Raw genomic sequence first — 15,875 nt, 5'->3', positions numbered from 1 at the left:
ACCCTGCTCTCACTCAGGATGTCAAAATATAAGCGATGTGATGTAGCCTATAGTTATACCAAAAAATCGATTCTGAAAGGATCGCGATTCTTAATGCCACGATTCCTGGATCGATTCCAAACTCCAAAGAATCGATTCTTAAAATCCTAAAACATGAATTTAGGCCCTGACTGTAATACAGAAGTTGAATTTGAAGTTCAGCATTAATACATTTGTCATTTTTGTCTTATATTTACCTTTGTGTGTTATTGCAATATAAAACTACATAATTGAGAATCGATTCTAGATTCTGGAATCGAGAATCGTTGGAATCAAGAATCGTTGGAATCGAGAATCGATTCTGGAATCGGATCGTGACCCCAGGAATCGGAATCGGATCGGATCGTGGCTTAGCCGGATCGGAGCACCCCTAGTTTTTGAGATATTAACGTTTGTTTGGCACAACTCGTACTAATAACTGCTGCACTTCTGGGTGGCAAATGACGTCACGCTGATTCATCCTATTGGGGCAGCGTCTGTTGTTCATAGATAGTTTTGAGTGGAGAGAGTCTCAGAACTTGTTGTTGTTGTGAGTGGTGGAGTACACACAGAGTGTACTGGCAGTGTCACAGGCTGGGAGCCGTGCCAACACGTTGAGGAGAAGATTCAGTATTAATGTGCTGCTCTTGAGACGCTATATTAAGATGCTGTTTGGGAGAGAGAGCAGAGCAGTGGCTGAGCAGCTTTTATGGACTTTTTTGGTCAGGCTCATAAAAACACAAAACAGTGTCTGTAGGTAGGCAGCTCTGTCCACATTTAAGCTGGTAGAATGAGAGGTAGAACACAGTTGGATTTGTTCTTATACTTTGTCTTTGGTAAAAATAATAATCATTTTTCATAACCACACACACTGTAAAGAGCATTTTAGGGCTGCTTCACTCATGTGCACACACATGCACGCACGCGCGCACACACACACACACACACACACACACACACACACACACACACACACACACACACACACACACATCAATTACGTCCCTCTTCTTTCGCCCTGGGCAAATCATTGTCATGCCAAGCCAATCACAGACACACTACTTTTCATGTCTTGTCCCAACTGCTACACAGTCTTGACTTATCTGGTGTCTGGTACAACATTATCATATGTGTTGCATTCACGTCACCACGCAGTAGGCCTCCTGCCTACATACATTGGTCAATGTTTTTCAGGGCCTGTCGATATACGAGGTTTCACCCTGTTTTTGTGTGTGTGTGTTTTTCTACCTAATACTATGATAGAGATTGTCCACTAGAGAAGTCAATTCCAGTTCTTGTGAAGAGCTAGACAGCTCCCCCCCTTCCCCCTCTCCTCCCCTACTCTCAGAATATATATTCAGACTTGTCTTTGTCCCAGCAGGGACCAGATGGGCTATTTTTCAAAATGTGATAAATTTGTTTCTGGCAGTTTTTTGTTTTATGGAGCATAACAATGGCCTCACTGTGGACAAATTAGCACTTTCTTTGCATTCACACAATGCCAATGCAGAGGAAGGGAAAATGTCTTAAGTGTGTTTATGAGAGAGAGAGAGAGAGAGAGAGAGAGAGAGAGAGAGAGAGAGAGAGAGAGAGAGAGAGAGAGAAAAAAAGGTATTTTTTTCAGTTGTTGCATTTCTAGTGGAAAGGGAAGAAAGATTCTGACTGTTTAATGAAACATACGGTGTCATGGTGGATTAATAGCTGTTTCGATTAACAATATCTCATTTTGCAAGTGAAAATGGGTATCAGACAACACGCATCTATCATCTTTCATACACATACAAGGGGTGTCAAAAAGTAGAGAAGAAAATGGGGAAAGAGGGCTACGGCGTTCTGTCGAGTGTAGGCTTTCTCAGAAGGTGCTCATTGGATCCATAGGGTTGAAGATTCAGTAGAAAGAACAAAGGAAGTCCAAGGCAACTCTTCAAGAATATTTTAAAAAGCCTTTAATAAAATATGGCTTCCACCGACATGTTTCGGCCAAACTGGCCTTTCTCAAGGTGATTTACAAAGTGTGTCAAAAAGTGTTTGGGTTGTGTGTTTCCTGCTGCTTCTCTATCGGATTATAGCTCTCCTCCCTGTCACGCTTTTCAGTGGGGTTAGGGTCCTCACTGCTCACACTTCTCCTCCAGCATCTGGATCATTTATCACAGTCAGTCAAATGGGGTTCATCACTTGTGTTCAAGTCTTGGAGGTGGTGGAGTAGGAAACTGAACCTCTCTCTCTCTCTCTCTCTCTCTCTCTCTCTGCCCAGGTGTAGCTGCACCCCCCCACACACACCGCCCGCCAAGATGGTGGCGTTGTCGCTGAAGATCTGCGTTCGCCAGTGCAACGTAGTGAAGACGATGCAGTTTGAGCCCTCCACGGCGGTGTACGACGCCTGCAGGATGATCAGAGAGAGGGTCCCTGAGGCCCAGACCGGGCAGGGTGAGGATGTGTAGAAAGGACTCTGTAGACGCCATGAGACGCACAGTATTACAAGGGATGTCAAAGGATACCGCAGGATTACAAACGGATACAAAAGCACTCCCGTTTGGACTTGAGTTGAGTTCATCCTGTAGGCTGGAGGGCCTTTAGCTTGTGTTTACACTCACCTACTTGAGGAAAGTCACACTTTGCTTCTGGTCAGGAATGTTCAAGGGCAACGTTTGAAATGTCAGTGGTTATATGTCAAAGATTAATAATAAAGAAATGTGTCCAAATTGAAATGGTCGTGTGTAATAATAAGTGCATTTAAAAAAATATATTTGTGTAGCTGGATCAAGAGCCCTTAAAGCGGGCCACCTCACAAAGCTAGTCTCCTTATTACATAAGGAAAGGGAAGGGATTCTATTGTCACAGCTGAAGCAAACTTGGGATTTGATACCAAGCACTATAATTAAAGCTTATAAGGAGCTAAAACACATGATCAACAAAGAAATACATTTCCCGAAAATCATCTCTAAATTGCTGCTTTACATCCTCACTGTTCCAGCTTCAGACTACGGTCTGTTTCTGTCTGATGAAGACCCCAGAAAAGGCATCTGGCTGGAGTCTGGTAGGACGCTGGACTACTACATGCTGCGCAACGGGGTAAATATCTATACCACCTTCACACACACACACACACACACACACACACACACACACACACACACACACACACACACACACACACACACACACACACACACACACACACACACACACACACACTTTAACCTTCATAACTTGAAGAAGGTTGAATCCAGGTGTCCTCCTGATGGCAGGCTGAGTGTCCAGCTGTACTCTAGTAAAGTAATAATCTTTATTTGAATAGGATGAATAATACAGTTACAAAGAGCTTTATTATGAGGCGAATAACACTTACAAAGCAGTATAAATTAGTAAATAAAAAATAGAAAAAGTAAAGGCAGATTGAAAGTAGCTTAGCCGTGTGCAGGTTGTTCCAAAGTCCCAGATCCTTCATGGCAAAAGCCAGATCAACTGTGCTTTTCAATCTCTTTCAGTCTCCGGTTCAAATCTCCGGTTCCCTCTGGGTACATTTAGGTCCATTTCAGATCTCAGTACGTTCTCAGCCCAGGTAGAAGCAGCATGACTGTGACTGATTCTTCACAGCACAATCTCTCCTCCATTGTTGTGATTGGGAGGGAGCCTTAAATGAGCTTTTCTGCCCTCCATTCTCCTCTCTCTCCATTCTCCTCTCTCTCCATTCTCCTCTCTCTCCATTCTCCTCTCTCTCCATTCTCCTCTCTCTCCATTCTCCTCTCTCTCCATTCTCCTCTCTCTCCATTCTCCTCTCTCTCTCCATGATGCCACCTGGATGCTTTTGATCATCTCAATGCTTCTTCTCTCTCTCTCGCTCTCTCTCTCTCTCTCTCTCTCACTAACTCATGCATTGCTTTCTGTCTGTCTTTATTTTATTTTTTACTTTTCTCTCTGCATTTCTTCCATCTGGACCTTCTGCTCTTCAGGACATCCTCGAATACAAGAAGAAGCAGAGGCCACAGAAGATCAAAATGCTGGATGGGGCCGTTAAAACCATCATGGTGGACGACTCCAAAACAGTGGGAGAGCTGCTGGTGACGATATGCAGTAGAATAGGTATGCATGATCTTTTACTACACTTAGCATTTAGCTTTAGCTTCATACCAGAGTAAGAGCATGTTTTAACAGAAGCAACAGTGTAACAGTGTGTCAGGTCTCGACACAAAGTAGCCTTTCTTTAACCGTTTCACCTTTACATTTAATTGCTGCCCTATATTGTTCATTTGAACAGTATGAGGAGCTTAAAACCCTGCATTTTGTATTTTGTTATGTCAAAAGCAGTTTTTAATAATCAATTAATTGATCGTTAACCCGACCAATTAATCGATTAAGGAAATTGATAAAAATGTGCATCCCTAGCTGGTACAGCGTCAAATCAAGTGTGGAGATAGTCTGGCAAGCTAGACTGATTCCACCCCAATTGTAATGGAGAGATGGTTGTCTTTATTTCTTCAGGCATCACCAACTACGAGGAGTACTCTCTGATCCAGGAGGTGGTGGAGGAGAAGAAGGACGAGGGGACGGGGACGCTGAAGAAAGACAGGACGCTGCTGCGCGACGAGAGGAAGATGGAGAAGCTGAAAGCCAAGCTGCACACGGACGACGACCGTGAGTTCAGGAGACACCCCTGGAACCCAGACCCACACACTGGGACCATGGATGGAATAGAGGGGATTTTCACGTGTAATAGGGGCTTTGCTCTGTATTGGAGAGGTGGACCCATCCATTATCACTGTGGACACTGGGGTGTTGACACCGTTTCTAAACGTCTCAGGGAGACTGAGAAAGCAGCATGCATTGTATTTACTGTGTTTTTATGAGATATGTCTCAGCACTGTTTCAATACACTCAGGTATAGAAACTAGGAGCATGCCAGCCTGAAGCAATGATTCTTTTCAGTCCAGCCTAGTGCATCGTTATCTTCAACAGAAAGATCAATGAGGGCAAATGGAGATGGCTTGGAGTCAGATCATCAGGCCAAGCTCGTGCTCAAAATCCTCAAGTTCTGCTCTATCTATCTATGAGTGCGTTTACATGCACACCAATAAACTGTTTATTAGCGGATTTCTGAGTTACCTGATTATTCAAATGGTCATGTAAACAGCATAAACCGATTATCTTTATCCGTTTATGCTCATAAACGGGTTATGAATAAACCGATAAACACACCTAGGTTTCTGGGCAATAATCGGTTTTCTCTCTGCATGTATCCAGCATAACCGGGTTTCTTTCGGGTTTATATATCTGCGCATGTACGACTTGCAGGAGATTGAAGCACAGGAGCGTGTGAGAGGCAGGGAAAGACGCGCTGCACTCACTGGCCCCTCGGCTCTCCTCCCGGTTCTCTCACCGGCATGCCGGTCTCTCCCCCGGCCACAGCGCACCACAGCCGGCTTGGCGAGATGACGGTGAGCACGGAGCCGCTGGCTGAGCGGGGAGCTCTGCTCTCTCTTCCCGCACAGAGCCGGTGTCCCTGTAACGGCACCGCTGCTGCACTGCACTATGTTGAAATGTGGATATTCTACAGGAGGGGACGAATATTTGTCTCGGATTGCAAATAGAATGACGTAGCCTACAGACAACAGAGTCGTTCAAAACACAACACACACATAACGTTAAAATCCGTGACAAATTCTGTCCGTTTTCTGACAGGTAGGCTACAGTATTTCAATTCAACACACGTTGTGGGTCATGAACATTTGACGTGCTTAAGTCACCTCACCTGCCTGCCTCTGTGCTGTGTGCTCGGTAAAGTTGGAAATATTATTGTGGCGGAATGAGGCGCACACCGAGGCAGATCCTTTGGCTTATCAAACTCTTTATTTAGCGAACGGACAGACACACATGAAGGCAGGCACGCCAACACCTCGCTAGCTTCTCCTAGCCTAGCTCTCCCCAGCACGTCTGCTCTCTTCCAGCTTCACACAGCTCTCCCGAGTCCCGACCATTCCCCCCTAGTCTCCACCCACTGGCCCTATGCTCCCTTCACTTGCCACTCCAAAACCCCAAACCCCACATGCACAGAACAACATAACAGACAGATACAGTTAGACATACACCCTACTAGCTATCCCATAATACTCCACCTTTCCCCACGCTACATTATTGACAGATGCACTTCCAAAGCGACGCCTATTCCAATTTTACTAAAGTAGACGAGATACACAACCTAATTTTCACCTAAACCATCCTCTGCGCTGGACAAATAAATTAGGAAAATGTGATTTTGCATTTTGCAGCTATATTCTGTTGTTTTATTCCGGAATTAATGGTGCCTTTCTGGAGAGAAATCCGACTAATTGACTGAATCATGTAAACCCGGGTTTCTCCTATTGTCGGATTATTAAAGTGCATGTAAACGCAGAAATCTGATTATTACCATAAACTGATTATTCACAGTTATCAGTTTATTGTGTGCATGTAAACGCACTCTATGTGTGACTGCAGATATCTGCTCCTACCTCCTCCAGGACATTTACCCAGGGATTTCTTTTAGACACAATGTTTTTCTTAGTGGTTTATTTGCTCTCTAGCCAAACATTTTCTTTCGTTCTTTTCTTTTTCTTTTACAAAGATACGTTCTTACCATGTGAAGTGAGCTGTGTTTTGTGAAGTGAGCTGTGTTTTGTGAAGTGAGCTGTGTTTTGTGTCTGTGCTTTGTGATGTGAAGTGAGCTGTGTTTTGTGTCTTGTGCTTTGTGTCTGTGCTTTGTGATGTGAAGTGAGCTGTGTTTAATGTCTTGTGTTTTGTGTCTGTGCTTTGTGTTGTCACAGTGAACTGGCTGGACCACAGCAGGACGTTCAGGGAGCAGGGGGTGGAGGAGAGCGAGACTCTGCTGCTCAGACGCAAGTTCTTCTATTCGGACCAGAACGTGGACTCCCGAGACCCGGTCCAGCTCAACCTGCTTTACGTACAGGTCTGACCTTCTCTACCATCTTTCTGAACTCCCTCCATTTTGTGCCTCTGGAAGAAGGTCCTCTTCATTCATTTTCTAGTACTATAAAACCAACGAATGACTCTTGTAGCAACAGGTGGCCATTCTGGGCAGGGTTTCTTTTCCCCCCCCCCATGCCAAATCAGATAGTATCATGATCATCAGTGAGGGACACGCATCAATACAAGCCATCATCTATTCTCCTCTTCATTTGTTCCATTTTGCCCTAATGGGTGAAAAGCAATTAGCAAAAAATGTGTAGTAAATGGACTGGATTAAATAGAACATTTTGCCAGATGACAGCTCTACCTCCTGAGCTACATGTCCTGCCGCCACTATTGTGATGGATGGCTTCTGAGTGGATTGAGAAACAGGGGGTTCTTCTTCCTCATTTAGCAGCAAGGCTACGTCGTAGCACCAAGTAGTCCTATCCAGCTCCTCCACTGTTTATCTCCTGTGTTGCTCTTGTTTGAAGGAGGACTAGGAAAGACAGGAGAGAGAAGCTGTAGTGGGATTGGATCCTCATGATGTGACTTAATGTCTGGTGACTTAACCACAACATCCTCCTCTGCACTCAAGTCTTATTACCCCAGGTGCCCTGTCAGGGGCCCTGACACCATGCTGGGCCAGGTCACGTCTTATTACCCCGGGCCCTGACACAGTACCATGCTGGCACCAGGCCCTGACACAGTACCATGCTGGCACCAGGCCCTGACACAGTACCATGCTGGCACCAGGCCCTGACACAGTACCATGCTGGCACCAGGCCCTGACACAGTACCATGCTGGCACCAGGCCCTGACACAGTACCATGCTGGGCCAGGTGCCCTGTCAGCCGTCAGGGGCCCTGACACAGTACCATGCTGGCACCAGGGGCCCTGTCAGGGGCCCTGATACAGTACCATGCTGGGCCAGGTCACAATACATGGAGCTGCTGTTAATGAGCTGGCTCTCTGCACTAGTATTGGGTACACACACACACACACACACACATACACACACACACACACACACACACACACACACGCTCAGAGATGGTATGTTTTGTGCAAGGACAAACAAACATAGATGAAACATACATGTATACATGCACACAAAGCCCTACATACACACATACTATTCCCCAAAGACGCCCCCACGCACACAGCATGGCTCATCGCAGAAATGACTACAGCCCAAGGGCCTAGCTGTGTGTGTGTGTGTGTGTGTGTGTGCGCGTGCGTGTGTGTGTGTGTGCATGAGGGAATGTGTTTGAAGAAGAGCAACTCACAGGAGTAGTCTGATCAGTGTGCACACACACAGTCAGACAGATGTGGCCCCTCCCCCTCGGTCCTCTGACCTCTGTAGTTCCTAACGAGCTACAACAGCACTTTTTACACACTTAGACAAAAACAGCACTTGTATTTAATTAGTTGGCCTGAGGCTCCTTGTGCCCTCTGCTAGTGTTTCCTCCTGCATTCCCTGAACAGAGGTGGGCCACAGGCAAAAAAAACACAAAACAACAAAAACAATCACCACTTCAGCTGTTAGAGGTAGAGGTTACATTTTGAATTAAAATGCTGTAATGTACAATGTGAAAATATAGCCCCACCCCCATCCACCCTATATACAGAAAGTGTGTAGACATTCACACTGTGTTGACTCGTATGCAGAGAACATATGTTAGCAATACTGTCTGTGCAGATCAGAAACTGTCCTAGCGTCTTTTTCCCACTGTTAAACGCTGGAAGTACGCTGGGAAGTGCTGATCTCAGCGCACAATATAACAAGGAAGCAGTCTGAAACTAACGTTAGTTCAGTGCGGTAGTAGCTTGATAGCGGACAGCTAACATTAGCAAACAACACACATACAGTGATTTAGCTCAACACTCACCAGAAATATTAAGTGTCTAGCCAATCTGCTCCCACAATTGAGCCTTTCTGTCTCTGTTGCGATAGTTTCTCCAAATGATTATTAGTTGCATGAAACGGAGCGCCCGACACCAGCGTCTTTCTGAAAAGTTAAAATATTGTCAGCTGGAAGCGCTGGGAGCCGGCGCACAAAAACGGCGGAGCGCTCCGAAAATAGACGCTGGGTGCAGCGCACTTTGTCTAGACGTCCGTGTGCGCCGGCATACGCTCTCCCCCCATTGGAAACAACTGAAAAAAGACGCTGGACCTGAGGAAAAGACGCTAGGTCGACACAGGCCCTTAATGTGAAAATCCATCCAGCATATTTTGTCATTTGTGTAGAGAAGGCCACTGCAGCCGTCGTCGTTGAGCTCACTGACATTTTTGCTCACAAATTGGATCATCATCACACGTATATCCAAATAAAAGTAACTGGGCCGACGCTGGCACCAGAACTAGGAAGGATGTAGAACCAAGACCAAAAACAAGGCTGTACAGTCAAATCGAGTAAAAACTATTGCCCCCCCCTCCCCTCTCCCCCGCTGGTCAGCTTTCACATTACAACATTTGTTTCCGCGCCCGGAAACGGAACGGAGTGCACTTGCGTCCTAAACTATGCCTGCAGTGTATCCTCGCTCCGTGTGTTTTCTATGTGGTTCAGAACGGTTGGCTTTCACCCTTGCAAGTGTTCCGTGCCCGGGCACGCCAAAGCGCTCCCCACAGACCACCTTTTCAAGTGGATCCCGTCACCGTCACGGTTCCCCGTTGCGGAACGGAACGGAACAGAACGGAACGTTCACACTCATCAAATGTTCCGAAACTGGGGTTATTTTGGGGACAAGTGTGCTCAGGAACGGTACCGGGGCGCCAGTGTGAAAGCACTTTAAGAAGTCATCACTGACTATTATGTCTCTTTTCATCCACTGCATCAAATGAAAATGTTTGTGATGATTGCTGGACTTAATTCGTTCCTCGGTTGAATGAAGATGTCTGTGCTTTGTGAAAGTGAAGGTGGTTCTATTGAATTGCCTAAAGCCAGATTGGATAGAATATCATTAGCCGGCCGGACTTTAATAGCCTTGAACGGTGAATAGCCATAATTGGCGGCGGCCCTTACAGCATTATTGGGAAAAGCTACTCTGCAATTTTTTGGCTGCATCGGTTCCTTTCCTCCCGTCCTGAAATAATGAAGGTTTTGGTTCTTGTTTCAGGCCCGAGACGACATCCTGAACGGGTCTCACCCCGTATCGTTTGACAAGGCCTGCGAGTTCGCAGGCATTCAGGCCCAGATCCAGTTTGGACCACACATAGAGCATAAACACAAACCTGGATTCCTCGAGTAAGTGTTTATCCCACAAGGAGGTTTCACTGTGGTGCACAATATGGGACATTTCATTCCAAGACATGGAAGAAAACCATATCTTGGGCTACTATTTTAGCTATGGGCCCATGCTAAGATCTCAGGGTATAATCTTCTATTTGTTAAGTATTGACTGATACATTTCAGGTGTATTTTTTCTTTCTCCAAAATGAAATTATGTAACATTATGAATTAATATTTTGACGTTATTTTCCCAATGTTATTTGCCAAACCTTTAGTACAGAAGCCTTTTCACACTGGATGAGACTTGGCCAGGATGAAGGAGCCTTCCTTCCTTGCATCAAAGTGCTGATGGAAATATTTGTATTCATGTTACAAACCCCACTTGGGCAGCAGTGAAATGGATTTTTGTTTTGTTTGAGTTGTAAGGTTGGAATAGAAAAATGGAGACATCATGGTTTTATGTATGAACTTTCAACCTCTGCCTGCGTTTCATTTCTCATAGCCTGAAGGAGTTCCTACCTAAAGAATACATCAAGCAGAGAGGCTCCGAGAAGAGGATATTCCAGGTGTGGTCCCTCACTGTCTCCCCACTCGTTTTCATCATGCATGTATTGCTTCTTCTCAGATGTATCTCATGGAGTTACGAGTGCATCATTTGTCCAAACAAAGCTGAACTGTTTGATATTCCTCACAGGACCACAAAGACTGTGGCGAGATGACGGAGATTGAAGCGAAAGTGAAATACGTCAAACTAGCCCGGTCTCTGCGGACATATGGAGTGTCTTTCTTCCTGGTCAAGGTAGGTTGGAAAACGAAGCTTGTCTGTGTTTTTTTTTGTTTTTTTTGTTTTACAAAAAGATGACATTGGTGTGCAGAACCAGTGATCCATCTGTTTCAAAGAAGAGATGGTCCAATTCCCCCTGCTGTCCCAGTCATTGCTCCATCCCCCCCTCCCGATCTCGGGAGAGCCGTAGACTACCACACGCTTCCTCCACTACATGTGCAGTTGTCAGCTGCTTCTTTTCACCTGACAGCGAGGAGTTTCACCAGCAGGCGCGTGGGAGGATCACGCTATTCCCCCAGTTCCCTTAAACCCCAAACAGAGCAGACGCTCCGACCGACCAGAGGTGGCACTAGTGTTGCAACCAGTTACCAGGCACACATACCCTTTGCAAACAAAGGGCATTTTCGGTGTGTTTACCATGGTCTTTGAAATGATATTAGAATGATTTGGAAATAAAGACCATTTTCATTATGGGGAAAAATGTCTTGAACAACATCATTATCTTGATGAAAGTGAGGTGAGGCTGTCAAATCCCACCTGGAACAGAATGTACCAAACATACTCTGTGAAGCGTCTTCATTAAAATGCCTCTCTGCCAGCTCTAAAAGGGTGTGTTGAATGTTTGACATGGAGGCACGCACGCTGCCACGGAGTCATGTTGAAGCAATTATAAAGCCTTCTCTTATCGCCGCACGGGACAATAAACCTCTCAAAAGCAATAGTTCCAAAAGATTTATAAAACCACTTTCCCTCTACAGATGTAGGAAATGGAAACAGGAACGTATACGCAGAAAAGAACCCAGGAGGATTTGTAGGCGGCACACATTCCCCCCTCGTACTCGTACATCTCTCTCTCTCTCTCTCACACACATGCACACACACACACACACACACACACACACACACACACACACACACACACACACACACACACACACACACACACTCTCTCTCTCTCTCTCTCTCTCTCTCTCTCTCACACACACTCTATCTCTCTCTCTCTCTCTCTCACACACACACACACACACACACACACACACACACACACACTCTCTCTCTCTCTCACACACACACACACACACACACAAACACACTCTCTCTCACACACACACAAACACACACACACACGCACGCACACACACACACACACACACACACACACACACACACACACACACACACACTCACTCTATCTCTCTCTCTCTCACTCACACACACATGCACACACACACACACACACACACACACACACACACACACACACTGCCTGCACCTTGTCTACTGGGAGTTCTGTGTGTTCCTGGAAGGAAACCAAATGTGTGCGTGTGCAGTGGAGTGTGGCACTGATATGATTTCAGAGCGAGGGGGAGGAAGTGGAGCAGTAGACTGAGGTCAGCTGGGAGTCAGCGTGAGGGGAAACCTGGGCTGCAGGACTTACTGTCACCACGTATCACCACGTATCACCACAACATCTGCAGGAGTTACTGTCACCACGTATCACCACAACATCTACAGGAGTTACTGTCACCACGTATCACCACGTATCACCACAACATTTTGTTGTCTGTTAGATGAAATCAGTAAAGTAACTTGCCCATTTCCAGGTGTCGTCCCAAATTAAATGCTTTCAGAATCAGAATCACTTTTCACTTTTATTGCCACAGTATGCAAGTTACATACGAGGAATTTGTCTTAGTGTCTGTATGCAGCGTAGCGGTCACATCAATATACAGAGATAAGAAGTAGGAAGATAACTAAAGACAATCGCAAAGTTGCAAGTGCAATCAAATCGAGTCAATATATACAATATGTACATGAGTGGTGAAGTGTACTGTGGATGATAAATATGAATTTACGTTTGACTACTAGAGTGTCAAAGCATTCTTTCCTTCTTTTTTCTCTTCCTTTATTAGAGCGTAGTTAATTGCGCTGCCTCCACAAACTGCTCAGCCATTGGCACCGACGTGTTAAATAGCAGCTCTCATAGAAAACGAGGTGATTTCTGCTAATTGCTTGAACAAGCTGCTTGTGCTGTGGATAACGGTGTGGGCCTGTTTGTGACTGGCTGCCAGGCCGTTCCTGGCTCTTCATCAGTAGCTTTTCACCACTAGAGGATGAGAGCAGAGACTGAGTCCAAAATATCAGATTGGTCATCAAGTCTTCATTAGCAGCAGCTTACATGTTCCAAAAATGTCCTGTTCCATTTGGATCAAATGAAATGCTGAACTTGGTTGACACAGTAACCCCTCATCCCCCAGAGGGCACACACACTCAGTCCCCCCCCCCCCCTCTTTTTTATTTATTTATTGACACATCTCTCCTCTTTACCCACACCCCATGTCTTAGGGCTGGGCAATATGGTTGAAATCAATATCACGATAAATGATCGCAAAGCTCTTTTTCTGTATCGATCGATATATATCACGATATGGCTCCTGTTTTGCAAAATCTCATTAAATCCAGTTCAACTGAATGTAATGTTAGGTGTGATGTCAAATAGAAATGTTCAAATAATATGCATTAATGTGCAAATACAAAATGTTTCATACTTAATAATAAGGACCACAATGGAAAAACGTCTGTGACTTTATTGTGATATCCTTGATGTTTTTATGATGCATGTCTTGTGTGACATTTATTTTAAAAATTGTCAAATTAAGCTCAACTTAAACTACCGGTACTTCATTTTGTCAAGTAAAGTGAGTAACATTTTGCTTGTTATCATCAATTTAGACAACAGCATTCCCCATATCATCAACAACAATATGAATCTACTGAAAGACAATAAATGCTAATATTGAATTATCACCCAGCTCTACGTCACACGCCGCCATCTTCCATCCATCTGCACGTACACAACACTGCCCCCTCTGGTCTGAAGGAGGAGGGCAGCATGATGGAGGAGTGGGATGAGGGGCGAGCGAGAGATAAGAGTGTGGAGAGAGACGTGGAGGTGGGCGGGGACACGAGGATGAAGGGTTTAGTCCAGGACACCGTCTGCTCTCTTATTGGAGGAAGGAGAGATGTGGGGAGAGACTAGGAGAGGAAGAAACCTGCTCCTCTTCCTCCCTCCACTCCCCACCATCTGATCAGAACGTGTGTGACAGGAGAGACTAGGAGAGGAAGAAACCTGCTCTTCTTCCTCCCTCCACTCCCCACCGCCTGATCAGAACGTGTGTGACAGGAGAGACTAGGAGAGGAAGAAACCTGCTCCTCTTCCTCCCTCCACTCCCCACCGCCTGATCAGAACGTGTGTGACAGGAGAGACTAGGAGAGGAAGAAACCTGCTCCTCTTCCTCCCTCCACTCCCCACCATCTGATCAGAACGTGTGTGACAGGAGAGACTAGGAGAGGAAGAAACCTGCTCCTCTTCCTCCCTCCACTCCCCACCGCCTGATCAGAACGTGTGTGACATCAGGGAGGTTTGCTGAAGGCAGAGGGAGGAGAGCTGTTGACAGGATACTCGATCAAGACATGAATCAAAGACAGAACGTCTTCAGGATTAGTCGTGAAAAGTGTGCCTTTTTCCACTTGCTGAGACAGATTAAGAGTAAGACTGATCTTAGCAGTTCAGCGTAAAGACACACTGTCGTAATGAGGTTGACACGGTTGGGCTTAGCATTTATTCTTATATTATATATAAGTATTTGTTGCTTTTGTTGTTCATCTGTCCTGTTCTCTAAACGCATGATATTATACTTCGGCAGGAATGGGAATCTGCAAATAAAAGAAAATCAACGGGCAATATAGTGGGCCATAAGGAACAAAATAGTGTTATCCGTGGTTTAGGTTGATCCAACAAAGGTTGTAAAACATTTTCTAATAATGGGAGATTATTATTTTTTAAATATGATGTCAGTTATAGAAAGGAAATGGGAACATTTGGTCATACAGAGATTTTTTGGGGGGGGTCACCGATGCCCGGTGGTCCATTTATCTTCAGCTTTTCGGTTTGTCATGATGTTGTTTTTGTCAGGCGTCTCTTGAGAACCAGACTCGAAATCAATCATGTTTTGTTTTGAAGAAATAAATCACGAATGTTTGTTTTGCAGGAGAAGATGAAGAGCAAGAATAAGCTGGTGCCGCGGCTCCTGGGCATCACCAAAGAGTCGGTGATGAGAGTGGAGGAGAGGACCAAAGACGTGGTCCAAGAGTGGCCGCTCACCACTGTGAAGAGATGGGCAGCCTCGCCCAAGAGCTTCACCCTGGTAAGCTGCTCACGCTCATGCAGGGACACAAACCAATGATTAGTAATTAGGGGCGACAACAAACGATCATTATCGATTCATCTGTTCATTATTTTCTCGACTAATCGATTAGGCGATTAGTTATAAAATGTCACAAAATGGTGAAAAATGTCTCATCACTTTTCCCCCCCAAAGCCCAACATGACGTCCTCCAATGTCTTCTTTTGTCCTGACCAACAGTCCACAAACCCAAAGACAATCAGTTTACTGTCATAGAAGTCTAAAGAAACCAGAACATATTCACATTTAAGAAGCTGGAATGAGAGAATTTTTATATCTTTTTTTGTAAAGATTGGTCTAAACGATTAATCGATTCTAAAAAATAGCTGGCCCTTAATTTTCTGACGATCGAGTATTGATTAATCAACTAATCATTGCAGCTCTAGACTTAATGAGACATTTTGCAGACCTGGCAGTTGGACACACACACACACACACACAGACACACACACAGACACACGCACACACGCACATCGCACACACACACACACACAACACAGACACACACACCTTGCACTTGGAATCCAGGGAAGCCGTCAAAATGAGTCTGCACTCTGCACTTGGAAAACCATGGCTTTCGTTGTTTATAATAATCTGATCAGCTGATGTATACGTATCTGTATATTCTCCCTGGCTCCCTCCCTGTCTTTC

General features: G+C 45.2%; 1 protein-coding gene across 1 annotated transcript in view; it reads left to right on the top strand.

Moving 5' to 3' along the window:
- Positions 1-2,303: 2,303 nt before the first annotated feature.
- The window catches only part of tln2a (talin 2a), an 85,146-nt gene continuing 71,574 nt past the window's right edge, over positions 2,304-15,875 (top strand). The window contains exons 1-9 of the mRNA XM_083651174.1: positions 2,304-2,445; positions 2,993-3,090; positions 3,972-4,101; positions 4,501-4,653; positions 6,819-6,961; positions 10,081-10,208; positions 10,696-10,759; positions 10,888-10,992; positions 15,030-15,185. Coding sequence (XP_083507300.1) covers positions 2,310-2,445; positions 2,993-3,090; positions 3,972-4,101; positions 4,501-4,653; positions 6,819-6,961; positions 10,081-10,208; positions 10,696-10,759; positions 10,888-10,992; positions 15,030-15,185 — 1,113 coding nt within the window. The 5' untranslated portion in view covers positions 2,304-2,309. The remainder of the gene's footprint in view (positions 2,446-2,992; positions 3,091-3,971; positions 4,102-4,500; positions 4,654-6,818; positions 6,962-10,080; positions 10,209-10,695; positions 10,760-10,887; positions 10,993-15,029; positions 15,186-15,875) is intronic.

Source organism: Poromitra crassiceps (genome assembly GCF_964638095.1).
Source record: "Poromitra crassiceps genome assembly, chromosome: 14".
NCBI lineage: Eukaryota > Metazoa > Chordata > Actinopteri > Beryciformes > Melamphaidae > Poromitra > Poromitra crassiceps.
The sequence above is the reverse complement of the archived record's forward strand: the minus strand, read 5'-3'. Positions and strand labels throughout refer to the sequence as shown.